At 37.0% G+C, this 22,800-nt stretch overlaps 1 protein-coding gene and 1 long non-coding RNA gene across 3 annotated transcripts in view; one reads left to right on the top strand and one right to left on the bottom strand.

The window, feature by feature from the left end:
* Pkhd1l1 (PKHD1 like 1) overlaps positions 1–22,800 on the bottom strand; it is a 156,537-nt gene that overhangs the window by 61,606 nt on the left and 72,131 nt on the right. The window contains exons 39-50 of the mRNA XM_052747754.1: positions 21,047–21,295; positions 20,279–20,428; positions 18,467–18,641; positions 17,382–17,538; positions 16,854–17,010; positions 14,862–14,941; positions 14,074–14,203; positions 13,013–13,142; positions 8,681–8,922; positions 6,800–6,936; positions 4,124–5,153; positions 2,229–2,420 (exon numbers count right to left, since the gene is read on the bottom strand). Coding sequence (XP_052603714.1) covers positions 2,229–2,420; positions 4,124–5,153; positions 6,800–6,936; positions 8,681–8,922; positions 13,013–13,142; positions 14,074–14,203; positions 14,862–14,941; positions 16,854–17,010; positions 17,382–17,538; positions 18,467–18,641; positions 20,279–20,428; positions 21,047–21,295 — 2,829 coding nt within the window. The remainder of the gene's footprint in view (positions 1–2,228; positions 2,421–4,123; positions 5,154–6,799; positions 6,937–8,680; positions 8,923–13,012; positions 13,143–14,073; positions 14,204–14,861; positions 14,942–16,853; positions 17,011–17,381; positions 17,539–18,466; positions 18,642–20,278; positions 20,429–21,046; positions 21,296–22,800) is intronic.
* Positions 1–22,800, top strand: part of LOC128116484 (uncharacterized) — a 126,893-nt gene that overhangs the window by 82,701 nt on the left and 21,392 nt on the right. Inside the window, exon 3 of one of the 2 annotated variants that reach the window (XR_008220477.1) lies at positions 22,649–22,793. The exons of the other annotated variant lie outside the window; for it this stretch is intronic. This is a non-coding gene — a long non-coding RNA (uncharacterized LOC128116484). The remainder of the gene's footprint in view (positions 1–22,648; positions 22,794–22,800) is intronic. 2 annotated transcript variants of the gene reach the window in all.

Genomic DNA, 22,800 nt, shown 5'->3' with positions numbered 1-22,800 from the left:
AGAGGGAAGGAACAGTGGACATTTCAAAACCCCATACTTGCATGACCCACCATCCAGAAAGGGAACTCTAAAGTAGGTGATAGATTGAATCTTTGCTCAGTCTCAAAGTGAGTCCAGGAGTGGGTCACAGGTATTTACCCAGTTTCAAAATACACAGTAAAATATGTGTAGAGTGTAGAGTTCTGTTTGAAACAAGGGAAGAACTTGGAATTTTTGCAAGGAACATTTTGAGAGGATCTGATGGATAAGGAATAACAATATTGCAATATGTCAGTGTGGATTAATTAGACTAGTCATAGGTACTTTTAGCAGTTAGCATATTGCTGGTATATTCATGTTATAAAAATTTCAAATGGAATAGGCTACTGTTGAAATACCTGTTTTTTGTTTCAAATTATCAATCACCTTATCAATATAGTTAAATGGGGGTTGGGGTATTTGGAAATACTGAGAACATTAAAGTGCCATTTTGTAATTATTTACAAAGTGTTGAAGAATAATGTTGAATATTGATAACATAAAAAGACAGGCAAGTGTACTTGATTCCTTTCTATAGTCATAATTCCTTATGTGTTTGGAATTGGCATTCACAGGTACAGATTTAGTTATCAAAATGCTGCATCATTTGACTTTACCTAGAAAATGTAAAGAATAACATTTGTAAATATTATAAAGATTTTTGTTTAGAAAATCCTTGATTCTCACTGGCTTTCACCCATTATGAGAATCTTCAGTCTATCATAACAGTCTGTGGAAAAGAAAGCTCTTTCATTATAGACAGATATTTATTTTATACAGATAAGATATTATTTATGATGGTTCAACTTAATGAGTTATTTTTAGTCTACATTGGTATGTCATAAAATAGCAATAACTTACTATCCAATTGATTACATTAGACATTCAAGCCATTATTATAAAACAGGATTCGTGTTAGATGACTTTTCTGAACTAGGGGCAGATGCAAGTATCTGAGCATGGATAAAGTAAGCTAGACTGAGCTGTCCTGTTTAGCAAATTATGTGTAGTAGAGCATTTTCAACTTTACTACATTTTCAACTAGGAACAGGTTTATCAGAATACAATCCATTGGAAGTCATAGAATATTAGTAATTTCTAAATAGATGGATAAATGGATAGGTATACTAAGAGATAGATAAATGTGAAGATTTGAGTCACTCAAGGTAAGCTAGCTAAGGTGTAAGAAAAGATATGCTTATAGAAAGCCCTATACTGGCTCGATGATCATTATAGAGAGAAAAAACCCTTAGTAAGGACTAAGAGAACTAAGAACCATGTCTCTCAGACACTAAACAAGGAGATTGTCCTCCATAGGCCAATGTGTTGAAGGTATAGTCCCCAGGTTGGTGTTATTGAAAAGCAACAGAACTTTGAAAAGGTGCAACCTCATAGGAAGTATTTGGATCATCAAGAACAGGCCCTCAAAAGGGAATGGGAGATAATGATTCAATAGCTTTGTTCCACTATGTGTTCCTCACCAGGATGCACTTTCTGGCCTCAGGCTCAAAAGCAACTGGGCCTGCTGATCACAGACTGAAACTTCCAAAACTGAGCCAAGATAAATCTTTCTCCATACAAGTGAGTTATTTTCTCAGACTTTTGTTATAATGGAAAGATGAGTGACAGCATAACACACTGTAAGGAACTGCAGAGGTCAGTGAAACAACCAAAGATTTATGACATATGAAAAGCAAGATTATGATCACATCCCCATTTAGCTTTCCTTTTGGCTGAAAAAATTGCATATGGATTGTGAATAATAATAAATTAATACAACCTAGTCGGGTAATGATGCCAAGTACTGCAGGTGTACTAAGGACAGTATTATTACGGCTACAAATCCACAGTCCATGACACTTTGTATACATCTATTGACCTAAGAAATGCTCAACGCATCCCATCTCATTCAGTGAGCATAACAAAAACTTGCCTTCAGATTGATATATCTGTCTTTACTGCCTTGCTCCAATGGTTACGGTAACTTTCCTGCTCTTTGTCATAATATTGTCTGGTGGTTCCTCAGTAAACAGACTATCATACATCTACTTATTGTCCCTCCAGTGCTCACTTTGAGTAGCTGGTCTCCTGCTTGGAATCTGACTGGCATAAGTGTGCTCTTTGCAATGTTCAGAACACCATGAATAAGATGATGACAAACACTTAGGAAAACACTGAAATCAATGGTTTAACTGTTCCAATTCACTTACCAAAAGAGTCTGAGAGAACCACATCTTTTTCAAGTAAAGATACTGGAGTAGGCTTGTTGAATGCTAAACGGTGAAAACTGACTGAGGCATCACAGACAGATCCAGGAAAACCAATGCTCCACGCAGCCTCTTGAGTGCAGTGTGAAGGATCTAGTAGGGAGCTGTGTGGAATGACAGTGTGCCCTCTGTGCCCTGGGAAAGAAACAGAAGCGGCATGATTGCAGTTTTATGTAAGAAAATTAATAAAACTGATCTACAATGCATAGATCCTGTGACCACAATATTACCAGTAAATTCCAGAAACCTTGGTAGTGGTTTCTGTTTTCAAGAGACAAGGATGCATAGGTTTCACGGCAGACTTTTCTGTCAAGGGACTCACCACAAATGTGTTTGAAACACAAGACCTGAAGCATCCACAAGAGTCAAAGTAAGGGATGGGAAGTAGCCCAGGTGACTTGATTCAGGATTCACAAAATGATTTGAATCTGAGAAGTCTGCTCATATATCATGTGCTTTTAAACAAATACATAATCAGTTACTAGAGATAGCCCCACATGGCTCCATAATCATTAGAAAGGGAACACACCCTTAGGAAGGACCAAGGGGACTAAGAACCATGCCTCCCAGACACTAAGCAAGATAATTGATCTCCATAGGCCCATGTGGTAAAGGAACTAATCTTTCAAACCTGTACTAAGTTAGTGGATAAAAGTTATACGTAACTATTGACAGAACCACTACAATAGCCTCCCTCCTGAAAGCCACAGTTAGAAAGTGAGACAGAACTCGGACCATGTGAACACTGAAAAGAATGTTATTTCATCTTTCAAGGAAATTTTCAGAACTCAGTCACTACTATCTCTAGGCTTATCTGTCAGTTGATTCTTAAAAAGTATTAGGTAACACACTCACACATACTTCCTATCCTGTTTAGACAAGTCTTATCATTACCAATTTGCAAAGATAAAAACCTTTGGAAATCATGAATATATATAGAAAATATGACATATTGGGACTTACATTACTTAAAATTGTAGAACAAACCCTATGATACATATTGATTTTTCTAGGTTTAACTTTTTATTTAATAATTTAATACACTTTATTGTAAAAAAAACTTGCAAATAAAAGTCATCACACACTGACCTTAACCAGATCTAAAGTTCATACATCTCAATAAACTTTGATACAGCTAGAGTAGCCACTCTGAAACTATGGAGTTTTACATTGAGTTTTATACTTTCATTATCAAATATATTTTTATGCGCTTATCCACCATCAAAAACAAAAAAATACATGACAGAGTTGGAACTAGAAAATAACAGCTACATTATATCCTCTTCCATAATTCTTGTCAATTTAACATATTTTTTTAAAAAATGCAAATTTAGAATTTAAACTAAAAAGGAGTTGACAGCAGGCTGCCACTTCTTTTAAAAAGTATTCTAATCAGGTTATATTCTGACTGCATGATTTAAAAATGGAGTTTGAATTTATATCTATTTGTATGGAGTGTGGCTGAGTCCAGACTTGGGAATGAAGAAAACAATTTTTCTCTGAATGAAAAATGAAGGCAGATAATGGAGTTCTAGCATTGAAATGGCAGTGAGCAGTGTCTCCACTAATGTTCCATAAAACAGCCATTAATTCACAATCAAACTACAAATGGAAGAGAAAAGGGACATGTTTGTAGAATGCTTCTGACAGTTAGGATCTCTTTCAAAAAAGAATATTTCATCAGAGCCTAGTGTTTCCTGTAATTTTCAAGTCAGTAGCATAGTTTACTGCTGGGCTACAATGTGTGATCCTGGTGAATCAGCCTTAACTATTCAACTTCACATAAACTTAAGTATAGTTCTGATGTATTTTCATCACAGAGTGAAGAATAATATTACCTGTAAGTGAACCATCAACGTCCATCAGTACTGCTTCATGTTCCCATCGAAAGCCCGCCTTATTTGGTGCATGAAAATACTGGATGTCCACAAACTTTGTACTCCAGCCTCCACATCTGTCATTACAAACCCCAGTGATCGATGTTACTCCCAAAGCCACACAGTCATGACGGTCAAAATTCATAAAGTGCACAGATGACACAGTGAGGCCTTGACTAAATGGGAGAACCAGGCCTTTTGAAGTGCAAAATGCAGGCCCCGTTCCCAGTTCATCAAGATGACCAACAATTTTGGCATTTTTAATCACAGCACCATTGGTTTCTCCCCATCCCCCAACATAAGAAGCCAGGATTCTCTTGGTCTCAATTCCAGCCTCATAATTATTCACCATCACAAAGTTGTGGAACTGCAGGGCCCCTCCATTGACCCATTCAGCTCCTTTTTGGCAATTCCAGACAGTGAGTGAATTAAAGATAGCAGGCACTGGGACTGTAGAAGTACAAGATCCTGTTTGCATGGGGAAATATTCTTCAAAAATCCACAGTCCAAACCACCCTTGAGAATGAACAGTATTGTTAAAGAATTCTCCAAGAGGAACTCTTTTTTGGCAAATGTTTCGGTCATAGGATGGGCCATCAGGGTGGTCATTCATTCTGTACCAAAAGCCAAAGTGAGTGCCACCAGCAGCCACATTGTGTTGTATGGTGTTGTTAGGGTTGGTTACCCAGAATGCAGCTGGAGTCACGTCATCATTCAGAAGACTAGTACTTTGTTGTACAAAGATGGCCAAATTATACTGTAGAATATTGCCATGTTCAATACCATCTTCGATGAAAAATGCTCCTCCTTTTATATCATATATAATATTCCTCTCAACAAGAAGATGATGTGTATTGTGGATTGTAACAGCTCTGTTATATGCTTGATGAATTGCACAGCCTCTTACATAAGACTTGAACTGTAAATCTCCAAGTAGGTGCCAATGTATTGGGTATCGTCCCAAACGGAAAGCTTGGCCAGCATGGAACACCTGTCAGGCCAGAAATCAGAACTGTTCAGTAATTTCCTGTTTCAAAATAATCTCCAATATCAAATTAAGGTATGCATATATTTATATTACTATCTTCCACATTATTCATGTCAGTATTTGAGAATAGTATTTTATTATAAATATAATCTGTTATATAATACAAAACAATACGACAATAATTGTTAGGGCACGAATGAATGAGGGAGCACATAAATGGAATACGCAAACCTATTCTTGCAAGGTAGCTTTGCTCTTTACTATGTGCCCAAACCAATCCTTGATTCTTTTGTGTTATACCTCCTCTCTACAACTAAACTTTTGTTTAATAAAACTCCCTACTACTGAACTTTTCTCTTTAACAAAACAAAGTTCTATGCCTTCTTTTGCCTGATCCTTTGATTTCTATGTGTAAGAAACACTTTGGGATACTTACAGTACCAGACACTGTATTGTTTTATATGCAAGGTCATAGAGTTTACCCTAATCATAGGCAGTCACCATTTACTTCATCTCGCAGATGAAGAAACTGTAAATAGTCCGAGCACCTTGTCACATTTGCAAAGCTTGATGCAATCCAAGTGGGAACGAATCCAGATCAGGTGCAGTTAGTAACCAATCAGCTCTGCGTCCTTTCAAGTCTGTGATCTAATTATCTATGGTTATTTATCCATATTATCTAATTATCTATGATCTAAAATACAAGATGCTCACATGTATGATTTAACATAAGCCAGTTGTCTAAGGAAAGAAAATATCAAAACAGCTATTTATTTTTATTTTCTTTCTATAAAATTAACTTCATTAATTCTTAATATACAACTCAATCCTGGAACTCTCAATCAGTTCATATCTCAGATGTCACATGTGTAATTTATCTTAAGAAAAGACTATGACAAAATGGAAGTGTTGACTCTGCCACTATCAATGCTATCTAGGGGTGCCCAGAATGGGTTTATGGATTTTGATATTGTGTATTTAATCTATTCCCTCCTCCTTTCTTCACTGAGTACTTGATAGTAACTGATAAGTCTTGACTATTATTAAGTCTGATTATTAAAAAGACATGAAGAAAATTCTAAAATCCATAAAATATTAGAGTTTGAGTAAATAAAGGTAAAGAAGAATTTGGGTAGAAATTTTAACTAAACATGGTAAGAAGAGGGCTTTCTTATGAAGTAACTTTGAGAAGAAACCCAGTGGAAATAAGGGTGTGGAGTATGCAAGCTTTGATGAATGAGCATTTAAAACTGAACAAAGAACAAGGGCAGTGAACATAGTCAGAAATGTGCTTGACATAGTTACAGAAAGAGGCCCACATGGCTAAGCTGACTTGAACAAGTCACAGGTGACAAAATCATGAACAGCTAGAATTCAGGTCCTATGGTTCCCATGAAAAGGAATTGCACTTTATGTTTTAGATGTAATATGAAGTCATTATTAGGTTTTGAATTGTGTATGTAGCCAGATCTGATTTATTCCTTTTAAAAATAAAGAAACAAATATTTGGAATGATCAAATAATTGGCTGTATTAAAATTGTTCAATAACTGTCTACTATCATATCGGAAGTAGGGTATGGCAAAGAGTAGGAGCTCAATACACATTAACTGTACAACACTTTGGTGATTTAACAATAATGGTCCTTACCTCTACATATTCTATTCTTCCAGTTACCATGTTAGCCCCAGATAAAGGAGCATGCAACATAATACAGCCTCCAAATTGGTCACTTCCTATTTCTTCTCCAAACTTTCCTTGAAGGCATGTCTGTGTAGCAAATTCTCCTTTAAAAATATTTTAATGCATTATTCAAGACCTTACAACAATATTCTTGTTAAAAATTTCCTTATACTCATTTTATATCTCTTCATTTACATATAATTTTAACCTCATTCTGGAACATAATTATTACATATTCATATCATTTTTTTCTAGATAATAAGAAAGTGCTCTGTCTTATTCATCTTTGCATATTCTAAAGCATGTTTTAGAGATAGTATTAAATAACATTTGAATGGTTGAGTGAATAATGATAATTGTATTTTGTTTATTGTTTTTGAAGCTTCATCTTCAAATTGGGAATTAACATAATACAAAATTATGCTTGTATAGCACTAGATTCTGACAGCCCATTTTGCATAACAGGAAGTATTTTCATTTTAAACAGCTTGAGACTTACTTTCATATCTACAGCAAGACTTGATGCAGATAAAATGGCATCAGAAAATAGGTCATTTAACATAAAATCCAAAGAACTGATTCTTACCTTTGAAGAAAAAGCTATTAACTAACTTGTGTCTGTTATTATATCATCACTTACTAATGACTACAAAAATATTAAGAGATAACTTGTCAAAAGACATTCTGCTTTATAGTATAAACACATCATTAAGATGCATCAATATCCAATAATTCTCTACTGTGTGTACAGGACCTTTCACTAACTCATTCCCTTGAACTTCATTATAGCTGTTGACTTATTTCTGGCCAATGGCACAGAAACAGAAACAATATACAACATTTCAGAATCTAACCAATTAATTGGTGGCTTGCCTCTTTAGTCATCTCAAGTTTGCTTTTGATATGATGAAAACCCACATTGAGACAAAGCCTACATCCATCTGAATTCTGAAATGATTATAATGAAAAGGAACTCTTGTTGACCCATATTAGACCAGACAGATGGAGCACAAATAAGAAGTATCCTTTGTTATTGAAAACCATGGATATTATGGGGCATAAGTGTAGTTCTGTGGCTTGTAACTAGGGATAATTTTGTTTCCAGAGAATACTTTTACAACATCTGGAAACCATTTTTAGCTGATACAGTGATAGGAATGTTACTAATATTTGATTGGTACAGGTCAGACCTATTGTCAAACATCCTACAGTGCACAGGATAGAACCTCATGCAAAGAATGATTCGGGCCAAACTTTCAAGGCATTCAAGCTGCCCTAGCCTATCTTAAAAGTTATAGACCTATATATTTACACCCATATTTCTTTATCTTGTCATATATCCACTTTTCCATCTAGTCAGCATTGTCCATGAACTACTCACTACAATATCTATCTACAATGAAACTACCCTTACATATAATACAGAGTTTGAAAAAGAGGTAAAGAATCGTTAAAGGTTTGCTAAATAAAACACCAAGTACTATATTCTGCATTTTCTTGGTAAATCTAAGTGATGTAGCTTCTGGATAACATATGACTCTGTAGTCATCAAGACCACATAATAAAGGATCCTGAGAATAGAAACATATAATAAGAAATCACAAGACTAGGAAGGGACTTCATCAATGGATTCTAAGCACACTAATTTCTTCAAATTGGAATCAGTAATGGTCATTTTCATCATTACATTGCAGATACTTTCAAGCCATCAACGTTTGTAAACTTCCATACTTAACGTCTACATGGTATGCTTTAAAGTAGAAAATAGAATAATATACTTCAATATAAACCAACAACTCTTGAAAATTGAAAATCTGATCACTGTCAGATGATGGATGCTAAGTATACCTGTGTCAAATCCATCAGGACATGATGGAATTTTGTCATTCCATTCCACATTATCAGACCCTCTTATTAAGATATTTCTTGTAAGAATTCCAACCTCTGCCCTTGCTTCAAACACAGTTCCATCGGGGAGCGTGACAGTAATTCCTAAGTGTGTGTAGTTCAGTGGCCTAGTTAGTGTTATGTTCATCCCATCAGCTGATACCGATGCAATGGTCCGTTTCTCATTCTCTCCTTGACTGTGTCTGTAAAGTTTTAAGAAAAAAAAAAGTTAGCATACATATTTGCCATATTTGTTTTATACATTTGAATACCTCACTCATAAAGTAAGGTGCTTTTTTTCTTGATTACTTTTTTATCGATGTGACCAATATCTAAGAAGATAAAACTAACTGGAAGGATTTATTTTAAAATATACTTTAAGAGATATAGTCTACCCTGTCAGGGAAGGTGGAGGAAGGAGTGCAAGGCAACGCGTCATGTGACCTCCACAACCAGGAAGAAGAGGGCAGATGGAAATGTCAAGTGCTTCCTCCAACCAGGCTCTCCCTCCTAAAGATTCTACAGCCTTCCAAAGCATCCCCAGCTGGGAACTAAGTTTACAAAAACACAAGTCTATAGGGAACATTTTGTATTCAACTCACAGCACTGAGTAACATAATTAAAGTTCCAGTTAATACAAATTAAGTTATGGATAAAATTATAACAGTCTTGAGCATAGAATACATGCATGTGTATGTAAAATATTTATCTGTATTATACCTGACATTCATTTTTTATTAATTAATTGTTTTCATTTATTTTACGTCCTGACCAGTTTCCCCTCCCTCCTCTCAAGTAAGGTGCTTTTTAAAAATTTCATGCCATATTCTAAAAAGATATTTGAGGAAAGTATTTTATACTTAGAGTAAGTTTTGTGACTCATTTCAAATTCAAGTGCTAGATTTGTTCAGGCTGGACAAAAATAAATAGTCATTTATAGTTTTTCTCGGCATCCTGGAAGACATATATGATGCCTTCCTACAGCCACGATCATCCCTGGTCCAAGGTATCAATCATAGCAATGTAGAGAAACGCTCACAAAGGAAAGTCACTAGAAGTTTCTAAGCATGCTGGGCGGTGGTGGCGCACACTTTTAATCCCAGCACTTGGGAGGCAGAGCCAGGTGATCTCTGTGAGTTCAAGGCCAGCCTGAGCTACAGAGTGAGTTCCAGGAAAGGCACAAAGCTACACAGAGAAACCCTGTCTCGAAAAACCAAAAAAAAAAAAAAAAAAAAAAAAAAAAAAAAAAAAAGTTTCTAAGCAGAGAAATTACTCAGGTGCAGTTTATTCTCCAATATACTCAAAATTCTAGCTATAGTAAATGACTCTTGTTAATTCTATGATGTATACATTCATATACTTAGTTCTTCAGCAAATTTGGGGGCTAGCTTGCTTTCCAGGCATAGAGATAAACCCTGGAAATAGCAAACAGAAAGGGTCTCTGAGTTTAAGCTCAGGGTACCACGACGTTCTTTTACAGTTTCTACAAAGTGTAGTTGGTTCTGTGAACAGGCGAGCTTAGGGGAGATGACTGAGCTTTTCTTCTGTTCTTTTTTTCTTATAATTCTTTCTTCGTTTGAAAAACTGGATAGAATGCCAGTGTCATATATAAACTAGATTAAAAATGAACTCTTTCCTCTTTTGCAACCCTTCTAGGTTGCTATCACCACCCGCACCCTTCTCCGTCTGCACTCAGAACAACTATACTGCGGTCCTCTTTGTACCTCTCCCTCCCATCCTCTGCTCTGGCTGCTGCACATTGAATTATTTTGCATTATTTTGCCTGCTGAGCACTTAACAAAACAAGACAGATGCCACAATCATCTAGACAGGGTAACCAAAGTTAAACTGGAAGCAGGAGAAGCCGATGCAACAGAAGTTCAAGGGCAGAGCTGAAGGGATTTGATACGCAGGAGGAGAGGATCATGGGCACTGGAAGTAAAGGATTAGACTCTGGTACAGGGGAAGGAGGGCACTTGGCATGACATGGACGTGGACATTTTAAACAGTATAATGATTTTGTTTAAGGATAATGAAAGAAACTAGAAGATACAAAACAAATTTGCTTTCCAAGATGGTAGGGTGGCCATAGGAACCTAGAATCCCTAAAGACCCATAAGAAGAGCTGTGGGGACAGAGACAGGGCAAGATGGAGACTTTAGGATGTTTAAGGGTGAATCAAAATCAGATCTCATAGGTGGAATGTGGAAGCAGTTTAGGCTGTTCTTGAACTGTCTTAGACCAAGAGGCTATAGAAAAGAGAGTGGTTTGTTTGTTTGTTTGTTTGTTTGTTTTTTAGAGTCTCATCTATCCCAGGTTTACTTTGAACTCACTGTGTAGCTGAGGATACCCTTAAGCGTTGCCCTCCTGCTGACCCATTGAATGCTGGCTTTACAGGCATGTACCGCCATGGCCTAGTTTCTATGCTGCTGCAAGGTGAAGCCGACTGAGGCTTCGTGCATGCTGGGAAAGCACTCTGCCAACCGAGCTATATCCCTAGGAAGCTAGAGATGGCATTTTTAACGTCATATGAACCTAAACTCATTTTTCTTTCTTCGGTAGTGACATGTCAAGCTCATGAGGCACTTGCTTTGAGGCACATTTTGCTACTGTGTCTATCCCCCCCACCCCGACACCCCCTCCCCCACTCCCCCTGCCCATACACACACACACACACCGGGCAGTGCTTGGCTGTGAACCTCTGCATCTGGAAAAAAAAAAATGTTTTCTTAACTATGATTTTATAAATTCTCATATTGGATTTGTAGGGGCGCCCCCAAACAGCTTGACCGCACAGCTGCCATGACCGGCTTAGAGGCTCAGACACAGCTTCTGACACGCAATATCTGGACCCAGGAAAACCCTTAAGCTGACCCCACCCAGGGAGGCCTGCATCTAAGAAGAAATACCTGACATTTTGAACATTCCCTATACCCCTAGACAAATGTCAGCCAATCAGGGTCCTGAACCCTGGAAATCCTCTCACCCCAACCTCTGCTATGATAAAAACCCCACCCTGCCTGGGCTCTGGGCTCTCTGCTCTCACTGCTGCATCAGACAGAGTCCAAGCTCAGAGCTTGAAAATAAAGGTTCTTTGCTTTTATATATGGGATTCGGTCTCCATGGTTTTTGGGGGTCCCCACCATCTGGGCATAACAAATTCACATATGAATAGTGAATTAGATTTGATGGGAAAACTCTTAACTCATGTTTCTTGATGTTTTGGTTGTGAACCTAGCTGCCAGCCCTAAGTCATGTTTCTTAAAACCAGCTCTATCCTAAAATGTAAAGCTGCTCTTTTATTCCACATAGAAAAGCTATAAATAAGAATTTTCTATTCTATTAGTGAGCCCCGTGATTTTCCTCCTTTTTTATTTTGTCATTATATAATTTAAATTTCCTTCCAAGGGGGAGAATAAAGAGGCACTTACAGAACTAAGTTAGTAAGTATATATTTATCTCTCCCTAACATCTGCAAGCCTATTTTTAACCCAAAAAATGGCATCTTGCATTTTAATTTTTAAAGTCAGTCATGGGCTTGGCAGATCTGTTTCTTGTTGTAATTACTCTTCATTTCCTGATAAACATAACGACTTGCAATCTTAGTGTCTGTAATTTAAACACCAAGCTAAACTACAGTTCCTCTCATCCCTGCTCCCTGATATTCTTGGAGCAGCTGTACTATATTTTAATTTCTTAATTGCTAGAATATGTAACTAAGTGGAAATTAAGGGGTGTAGGCAACTTCAGTTGTGAAAAGTTCTGCTAGCTCTCACTGATGTCTTCTCTACTCCATCACTACCGCCAGTTTTGCTCAGTGGGAAGCACTGCCAGCCAAGCCTGTCGGACAAAGGAGTTCCACCTGCAGCTCAGCATGTCCTCTGGTGACCCCAGACAAAGAAGCTTGTTTACATTTTTGTTTTCATGAATGTCTTTAGCTAAAGCACCACTCTGATGTTTTCAAATGACTTTTAGTAGCAGAATGCTCCTTTCCAGGGAAGAAAATCTCATCTAAGTACCTAACCGTGTAAAATATTTTATTGCTACAGATGGTTTTACTAAGGTTCAGATCTATTCACGTTCTTATAACAAATTCAGTCACTGAAAATTCAATACAGTGGTGATCACACAGAGAATAACATCTGACCCACATGTATTTGGCTGTTTATAGTTCTTTACCAAATGACTCAAGTTAGAATAAAATACTTTGGGGGAATTCCAAATCATTCCTCTTTTACATAGATTTTTTTTTTTTAAAGTCTGTATCTTAAATAAATCAACATTGCTAGATACCTGTGTCCTGTGCTAGCAATCACAATGCTGTCTCCTGCCTTCCATGTCACTGCTTCTTGTACAATCAAAGTCCATTCTCCTGCCTTTGCAGTGTGAGCCAACCGAGTCCAGACCACAGGAACGGGCAGACCTGGAAGCCGCACACAAACCGGGCATTTCTTCAGATGTGTTTTCTGGGTTACTTAAGTGCTTTCTGCATTTGGATTATGTCAATTTGGGGGGAAGACTTATTTTACCTTAAGATGTCAGCACTTACCTCCAAAAAGAAAGGTGAAAAATTCCTGCTTCAGAAAATTAACCATCAGGTTTATAATAACATGCCTTTATAATAATGGATGCATGCATAAAATTAGTAAATTGTGCTTCTGCAATGATGTGTTCTGTTTGTGAAAATCTTTATAGAAACAGTATAAATTCTGATTACATTATCATTGCCAGCACAAACTGCTTAAACTGATAATATACAGATAAATCATACATATAAACTTCTAAAAAATTATAATAGGATGGATATACAGTACCACATAGGACATCTATTGTCGTAGTATTCCTGTTCATGGCATTTTATATCCACAAAAAGCTATGATTTTCCCCATATGAAAGACATCAGTGTAAAAATGACTCAGTCCATGCTCATGCAATGTCACCCTGGCACCTCAAACATGATCATACCACATTCCTTGATGACAACTTCCCGAGATAAAGCTATAGAAAAGTATCACTGAACATTTATTTTTATATTTTAGAAATGTCCTCTATTCAGAAAATAAAAATGAAGATATTACCATCTTCTAATTCCAAAATTAGTGCCTTTTCAGACAGAGTAATGAGTATGCAGAGTACATAGGGAATCGCCGATGGAGGTAATAGTGTTTGGCCATCCATTGAAATGGCTATAAAAAGGGTACTGGATGGCCCAGAAGGAAGGCATGGCCTCGATTCTGAGACTTGCTTGTGGGGGGCTCTAGACTAAGGGGCAGAGTCAGAAAGAAAGAGGGAACAGAGACTCTCCCAAGAGAGCAGAAGCCTGGGAAGCTCATGTTGGAGTGTCTTCAGCCTACCGTGCAAATCCAGGGTGCCCTCTCGCACAGCCAACGTTTTAGCTCCGTATACGGGGAGCTCTGGCGACCTAAGATGCCCATGCAGGGTAATGACAGCCTGGTGCTGAAATGGGGATGCTTCTGTCCCAATCTGAAAGAATTCACAAACCTTGTCCAGAAAACCAAAACTCAACAATTCACAATTCTTAATCAAGCAAAGGTAATTATTTTTCCTTTTCTTTCCCATTTGAGAATTCTTTAGTCATTCATATCTTCCTCTCACCATGTAAGCTTTAAATTTTTTCTGTGGATGCGTTTTCATGTGCGTGTAGGTGCATGTGTATGCTATTGTAACACAAGAAACATCAGTACTGAAAGGACTCAGCTTTTAAACAAAGTTAGCCTGGTCCCTCAAATGCGATGAGAGCCAATGGTTCTATATGTGGGGACTAGAATGGGACCCCCAGTGTTGCTTCTCAGGTGCTGCCCACTTTTTGTTGTGTCTTCTTTCTAGCTCTTCCCAACCCTAAGACCTGAATTTTCAAATGGGTCAGTACACGCCAGCTCACCTTCAGAAAGCAGGCTGACTGACTCAGGGCAGGTTTCCTTTTACTTTATATTCAACAATACACTATGTTTTCTCTATTAAGATGCAGGAATATTCTGAGACTCAACCTCCTGCAAGTTTGTTACACTAATGAAACCCATCTAAACAAAGACAACTTCAGGAAAATTTGGAGGGATTAACTATTTATTTTATACATAGTATTTTAAACAACAAAATTAGGTAAATATATTATTTTCTATACCTGAAGAACACCCCCATCTGTGATTAGGATGTTTTCTGCCTGGAGTTCAATATCAGCTTCATCAAATATCAGAGTCCCACCTATGAACCACATAATTTTAATATGTCATGAGACCCCCAAGAGTTGACAGCAAAAGAAATTCTAGGGAAATTTTAAAAATTCTAGGGTTATTTCAATTATCATTAAACAATGCAACTACACAAGTTAATTCTGTAAAACAGGGCTTCAAAATATAAATTAAAAACAAAGACATGGTGTAAGGCAACTTGCTAAATAGTCTTATTAACAAAAAATCCTGCAACCAGATATTGGGGTAAAAACTGAGAGAACAGAGGAATAGGACAAACCACAGCCAACATCACCTTACCAACTCCTCAGCTTCCAGAGAGCTACTTCCTGTATACCCACGCCTATATACCTTCCTGTCAATGCCCTCTTACTTCCTCTCTCTGCCCAGCTACTTCACTTTCCTCTTTCCGCCCAGTTCTATCACTTCCTGTTTGTCTGTACAGACCTCCAGACCTCTATGGTTAACTAGTGCTGGGAATTAAAGGCGAGTGTCATCACACCTGGCTCTGTTCCCAGTGTAGCCTTGAATTCACAGAGATCCAGATGAATCTCTGCCTACAGAATGCTAAGATTAAGGGCATGTGCTACTACTGCCTGACCTCTATGTTTAATATAGTGGCTTGCTTCTTCCTCTGAACCTCAGATAAGCATTATTGAGGTACACAAATAAAACATCACCACAACATGGTTATCTTTAGAGAAGCCATTATAAAAGGTCAGCTCTGATCTTTTTTTTTTTTTTTAAAAAAAAAAAGTTAGTGCAGAAGTTTTTACTATTTTGTGCCACAGGAACAGCTTGAGTAGCAAAATTGTTAAGAATATATTAAGATGCCTTTTTATAAGATGGATGTCAATTTGAAGATAGGACAACTTTACCTTCAGATAACAAACATTTTTATAATTGCAGAAGCTAAATAAAATCATAAAATTACAGTAGTCATCAAGCACATAAAACCTTATGCCAAGGTTTATGCACAAAAGCTCCAAGCACTTTATAATTACTGTTTAATATTTCCTTTGTGTATAACTAATTGCTGCAGTAATTTCATTATTATAGTAGAGTGAGAATACGAAGAAGCAGAGAGAGCCTGGGTGAGAACTGAAATCAAGTTCACGGCAAAAGAGAGAATCATAGTCAGCTTTCAAGGATAGTCGCAAATGCTGTTATTTCAAACAATCAAATGTGAGTACATCAAGATGTTTACCATCTTCCCATACTATTACTGAAAAAAAAAAGTTTCATAAAGCAAAGTTTGAAAAATGCTAGTGGCAACACACTAAATAAATTCATAATTACAAACAGATTTTAAAAGCCTAGCACAAAGATGAATGCTCATAATTATGAATTTTGGTTAAATTCATTTCATAGAAATAAGCAATGGAGTCTAATACACAGATTGTGGGAGCCCACAAAGGTTTTCTAGTTAGATCTGAGCTTGCTTTACACAGCAGGGCTGCATTAGGGGATGGCTGGACCACGTGTAAGATCACCAGGTGTTTGGGATGGTCTACACTTGCTGTGCTGGGGGAGGTCTTTTGCCTCACCCCTTGGCATTCCTTTAAAAAGCCCTTTAGTACCAGGCGGTGGTGGTGCATGCCTTTAATCCCAGCACTTGGAAGGCAGAGTCAGACAGATCTCTGTGAGTTCCAGGCCAGCCTGGTCTACAGAGTGAGATCCAGGATAGGCACCAAAACTACACAGAGAAACCCTGTCTCGAAAAACAAAAACAAAACAAAACAACAAAAAAAGCCCTTTAGTAGGGACAAAAGGGGCTGGTGGGTTGAGACCCAGACCCTCCCAAGGTTTTCTATCTGTCTCTTTCTCTATCCCTCTATCTACTAACTCCACATTTCTCTCTCCTCAAGAGTACCCTGGAGGAGTAAGAGGGAGCCTGTCTCTGCAACAGATTTCCACAAATTTACCTTGAATGAGTAACATTTTCAGAATAGGGGTACTTTGGTCCAGCAGAATTATCTGTCCTTTTGTAATAACAGCAAGTGACCCTTCCTCTGGTGGGGGGTTTCCTCCCCATGAGGAGTTGGCAGACCAAACATCAACATATAAGAAGTCAGCATTCTCCTGTAATAATGTGTAAAGAAGCCATAAAATTCAGAGGATTTATCAGAAAATTTCTCAAAAAAAAATAGAACAAAATACATTTATCTAAGTAATGAAATGAAACTCACTTTAAAGATGTTACAGGTGACTCAATTATTTCATGATTTTAAAAAGTTAAAATCTATTATTAATTATGCCACACACAAAATAGTTAAAATATAAAATAAAACATGAATGATAAACCACAAAAATGTGCACTGCTTAAGTTTAGTACAGGAACAGTTAAATTACTTGTTGGAGCCATGAAAAAAAGATATCCACTAGCAATCAGCCAACCTCCAGGGTGCTAGATTTGCAATGCTGTGACTACTATATGCAACTGCTGCTATTACCAGTTTGGCCATGCCGATGGTTCTGATGCTGACACAAACTGGCGCCCACCCTGAAGGAGAATGAGCACTTGTCGTGCAGATGATATGTGTCTTGTTGGAGTACTGGACATCACATTTGTCATTGGCTATGGAGACACGAACATCCTGTGTGTTTTCACTGCAAAGGAAGAAAAGGTTAACCATACATGCTTATCTTGAATTTCTACTTCACATATTAAAAGCCCTGCATTCATATGTTACTGTAAAATCAGTGATCATGCCCTCTGGTCTATCAAAGTGCAGGTTGACACTATATTAAGATTCAGAAATATTTGTTAAGAAAAAGTAAAAAAAGACTTTAAGACATCAGGACATAGAAATGTGCAAACTAGTGAGTGTTCCAATATTAAAGGAAAGCCTGCCTAGGCTCAAGCCACCAACATTCTTTGTGGTCTCTAAATAGTTGCATTTTACAAATTGTAGAAATTGCTCATGTATTTTTTTCTTTTGCAATATTTTGAGCACAGTCACAAGCCTTAGAATGTAACCTCTACTTGAAACGTGTGCTCAAAGTAACTGTACACACTTGAGAAACTGAACTAGTCCGCCATGCTTTGAAGTCAGCTTTGTCTACCAAAAAATGACGGCAGTGCGGCTGAGTAACGGCATCTGAAAAAGACCCTGGTTGGTTGCAAAGGAATGGATCTGATGAGGGAAAAGATGTTTCTTTTCCACCAATGAAACACATTGTGGTTGGAGAGGAGCTGGTGGGGAAAGTATAACAAATGATTTGTGTTTGTCTACTTATTGCTGGTTCGGGGCAAGTCATCTCATCTCTTGAACCTTAGCCTCCTGAACATTAAATGGGATAAAAACACCTTATATGGCAGAAAAAGAACCTTCTGTGGGTAGGAAGGACTCTAGCACAGAGTATGTATTCAGTGAGTGCAGGTTGTTAGTACTGTTTCATACCTTAAGCATGACTTACAGACAGAAAGGTCCACATTATGAGACTGTACTTGATTACTGTGAGGCTTAGGAGAGAGCAAGTATAACTAACGGCTTGCGTCTAGAAGCATGTAGGTGTGTGCCTGTGTGAGCAGTACCTGAATCCAGATCCTGTGACTGTAAGTCTGGTGCCCCCTGCGGTGCTGCCCCTCCTGGGAGATATTTCAGTGATGAGTGGAGTCAGAGACAAGGTGTACGTGAACAGCATCGCCGACTGGGATGAGTCCTTCCCATTGACCACACTCACTGCACAGGCTTGATCAGGTCCCCTGCCTATGAGAAGAGACTCAAACTGAGAATACTTCTGCCATCAGGCCCAGATTGACTGCCAAAATCCCTAATTATTTTCTTTATAATTCTGCTTTTCATATGAGCACTTCGTAATGCCCATAGGTTGTACACGAGCTAGCAAAATCCTCTAGCAATAGTTAAAAATTATCACAGAACCTATATACACTATTAACAAGGAAAGGAGAAAGAGAAAAAAAAACTCTCAGTTTTCTCTCAGAACTGCTCTTGTGGACGATTCTGCAAACCTGTCAGCTTAGTTAGTTATCTAGTCCTAGCGGGTCCAACGCTGAAAATTAGAATTGGGAAAAGGAGAGACAGAAGCATAGGCACCAGAGCAGGAAGGGGAGGAGCAAAGGAGCCCATGTAACATAAACAAAAGAAGAGGAGCCAGTGTTGAGACTCACAACCTGACAATTTTCACAGTACTGCTGCATAATTTTATCAAGATATAAACTCTAGTGTTGAAATGACAAATAAAACTGCACATCAAAAATATCAAGGAAGCAAAAAGTTCACAAAACCATAAAATATTGCTAAACTATTTGCACATAAAGCATATTCTTTATTAGTCTAAAAATCACATATATACCTTCTCAAATTTTGTTAAATAATGATGAAAAATCTTTACATGATAGGAGATAGTTGAGATTCAGAACCAATCAAATTAGCACTAACAATGTCACCATTTGACAGAAAAATTGGAGTAGGGAGAAGCCTAGTTACTTAGTTGAGGGTTAAAAAAGAAGTGGCAAAATTTGAGATTCAGGGATTACCCAGAGCTTATAATTTATTTTTTTAACCAGCAAAAATAAATAAGAACTATAATAACAGAAAATCATGTATCATGTCCCAGATATCCATCCTTCTACATATATTAACCCCACAGTAACTATGAAGAATGCCACTAAGTGAAACCCAATTGGGTACATGAAGAATCTGGGGCAGAGAGAGGTTCAAAAGCTTTCCCAAAGAAATGCTTAGGGCTCAAATCCTGTTGATGACTGCCGAAGTTCGTACACAAAAGAATTGTACTAATTCATCTTTTAAAGTTACTTTTATCTTTCGAGATTATACTATAAATACATAATTTGCACCTTTTTTCTTTCCCTCCAAACCTTCCCGTATGCCGTTCCTTGCTCTCTTTCAAGTTTATAGTTTCTCTTTCCATTAATTGTTATTATATTCATCTATGTATACATATTTACCTATAGATTTCTAAATACAACATGATCAGTCTGTGTAATGTTACTCGTGTGTATGTTTTGGGGGGCTGACCATTTGGGACTGGATAACCAGTTAGTGTGCACCTTCCTGGAGAATATTATTTGTCCCTCTCTCGGTATTTGTTAGCTGCCTTTAAAGAAAACTTAACTAACAAGAACCAAAGACATGTTCTCCATTTGAATGCCCAGTTAAGAGCCAGCCACCAATTGATGTTACAAACTGAAGTCTTCGGAGTTGCAAAGGTAGAAAGTAAAGTTCTGACCAAAATTGCTTGAAGTCAGGATGGTCATAAATCAGACTCAGCCACATCAGAAGAATTCAACAACTTGAGAAAAGAGACTAATCGTCCTTAAACTTTCATTTTTCAAAGGCTGTCATTTTTTTTGAGTACTTACCATTATTAGGTGGAATCTCACAGAACAGTGTTGTAGTGTTAGATCCAAGTTTGTCTACTGCACATTCGGAGCCACAGACCAATATAGCTGAGTTCTGTGGATCAAATCCAGTGCCTGTCACAGTCATGGTCTGGCCACCACCAAAGCTCCCTGAATCAGATAAAACTGAGTGAGTACGCAGAAAATTTTCTCTCTGTACATATTTGCTTTAGTTAAAAATCTGAAAAGGAAATTGCTTTACATGAACTTTCTTAGATTGAAGTTTATTATATTATTAATAAAACCAAATATCTTTTAATTGTAGTGTTTAAATTTTCAATGAATAAATGTTATTTCTGGTAACTTAGGTAAATAATTCTAGAAATTAAAATTTAATTTAAAAGAGATGTCACAAAGCATTTCCGAGAACTCAAGACATACATGGAACATTACTTCTTTGAGCATATTCATCATACTCTTTGGAGGTTTTTAACCACGAATTTTAAACTAGAAACATTATTTTCTGTGGAAACAACTATATTTCAGTTAAACTAAATACTATTGTAAAATTTCCTTATGTAACTTGACAATTTAAAATTGGAAAACTTTAAATGATACAGTAGGAAGAGAAATATAAAACTTATTATTTTGGAATTTTTAATTAATACACATATATTAATTAGTTGGACAAATGAAGTATTTTTATGCTTATAAGCAGTGCAAGTTATGGCAGGGCTTTAAGAATATATTTCTAAATGAGTGCTGAAATAATATAAACTATCTTATCACCTTGTCTTGGATCAATATTCTGAATATAAAGTGGGTACTCAAATACAATGGAGGAGAGGGCAGAGCCTTTTGTCTTGTGAAGCATCATAACAGGAAAAATGCCCCCTGCATGTTCTCCCACAATGCACTGTAACACACTGTCATTGACAGTAGTCACATTACACACACTGTCTTTTATCATCACTGAAACTTCCGAGATATCAAATCCAAGGTTAGACCCCATTATTTCAACTTCAGTTCCTGGTGGACCTTAAAACAAAAAGGAAACAATATAAATACATACTACATGCTAATGCTTCTATATGCACTTAAATATGTAACTTTACTGCTGTGAATAAAATAATATCCAGTTGAGCTGGGCATGCCTTTAACCCCAGCACTCTAGAGGCAGAGGCAGGTGGATCAAGACCACTGAGTTCAAGGCTAGCCCAGTCTACAGAGCAAATTCCAGGACAGAAATCCTGTCTAGAAAACCAAAACAAAACAAAATAATATCCAGTGTTTTAAAACTACATGAATAACAGTACACAGGATGTGTTAGATATATATTTTACTATAATATATAATAGCCTATTATGCATTCATTACTTATGACTTATCTTTTTAAACCGGTAGAGAAAACAGAAAGAGGGAAGAATGATCTAGAGAGGGAGCAACGGATTTCTGAGCAGGAGACTTAGCATTTTGTGCTATTTTCTCCTTTGATCATAGCAATTTTTTTGAGAATAAGCTGTACTTTCTTTTGCTCATATGTGTTCAGGAGCTGTACTTTGAGAAAAAAATATGTCATGATATGTAGTTAATTAGTTACAGTTGAAAAATAGAGGAAATGAAACTAATTTAAAGAAAATGTTGCTGTTAAGGCCTTAAATAGACACAAACCCCAAAATTTCATTTTAATCTGTTCTTTTAATTCTTTTTTTGATAAAATAATACTTTTATTTTCAACCTCCCCATGCATTCTAGTTAGTTTTAAACACCTCTTACTTTGTGTAATGGCAGTTAGGCACAACTGTCTTTGCAGGGCCAGAGATAAGGCTCAGCAGTTAAGAGCACTGGTGCTCTTCCAGAATATGGGGGTTTGATTTCCAGCATCCACATGATGGCTCACAATGGTCCCATGAGTGGCACACATACATACTTGTAAGCAAAACGCTTATACACGTAATAATAAAATAAAAATTATAACTGCCTTTGTGCTTTCATTTTCATGTGAAGTCATTGTATACATATAAAAATATTTTTGTCTATTTTTCTGCCAATCTTATATTGATTTAATTATCAAGGAAGATAGAGACTCCAAGATGATGAAGAATATTGCCCTCTTTCTCCATATACACTATTATTTTATATCAAATTACTATTATCTATAAGACCAAATACTGCACATGTGAGTTTTCTTCTTGCTTTCCAATTTCATCTCATCCAAATCTGTATTATTTGTTGTCCAAGTCATAACAAAGATGTCATTAGTTAATCATTAAGCTAATTATTCATAGTCTGCCATTTGCTGAAATTATTTAGTGAGATCTCATTTATTGAGTAAAGTTCATTGTTTTTCTCTCTTTCTTTCTTTCTTTCTTTTTTTTTTTTCTGAGACAGGGTTTCTCTGTGTAGTTTTTGGTGCCTGTCCTGGGACTAAAGGTGTGCACCAACACCGCCCAGCAAAGTTCATTGTTTTTCTAAGCAAGCCCAACAGGAATTTACTTGTTGATACCTCTGCTTATCTCTCCAATCTCACCTTCAGGTAATTA

The sequence above is a fragment of the Peromyscus californicus genome, unplaced genomic scaffold, assembly GCF_007827085.1.
Source record: "Peromyscus californicus insignis strain IS unplaced genomic scaffold, ASM782708v3 Scaffold_20__1_contigs__length_68692818, whole genome shotgun sequence".
NCBI classification, from domain to species: Eukaryota; Metazoa; Chordata; class Mammalia; order Rodentia; family Cricetidae; genus Peromyscus; species Peromyscus californicus.
Note: the sequence above shows the minus strand (reverse complement) of the source record. Positions and strands in the feature narration are given on the sequence as shown.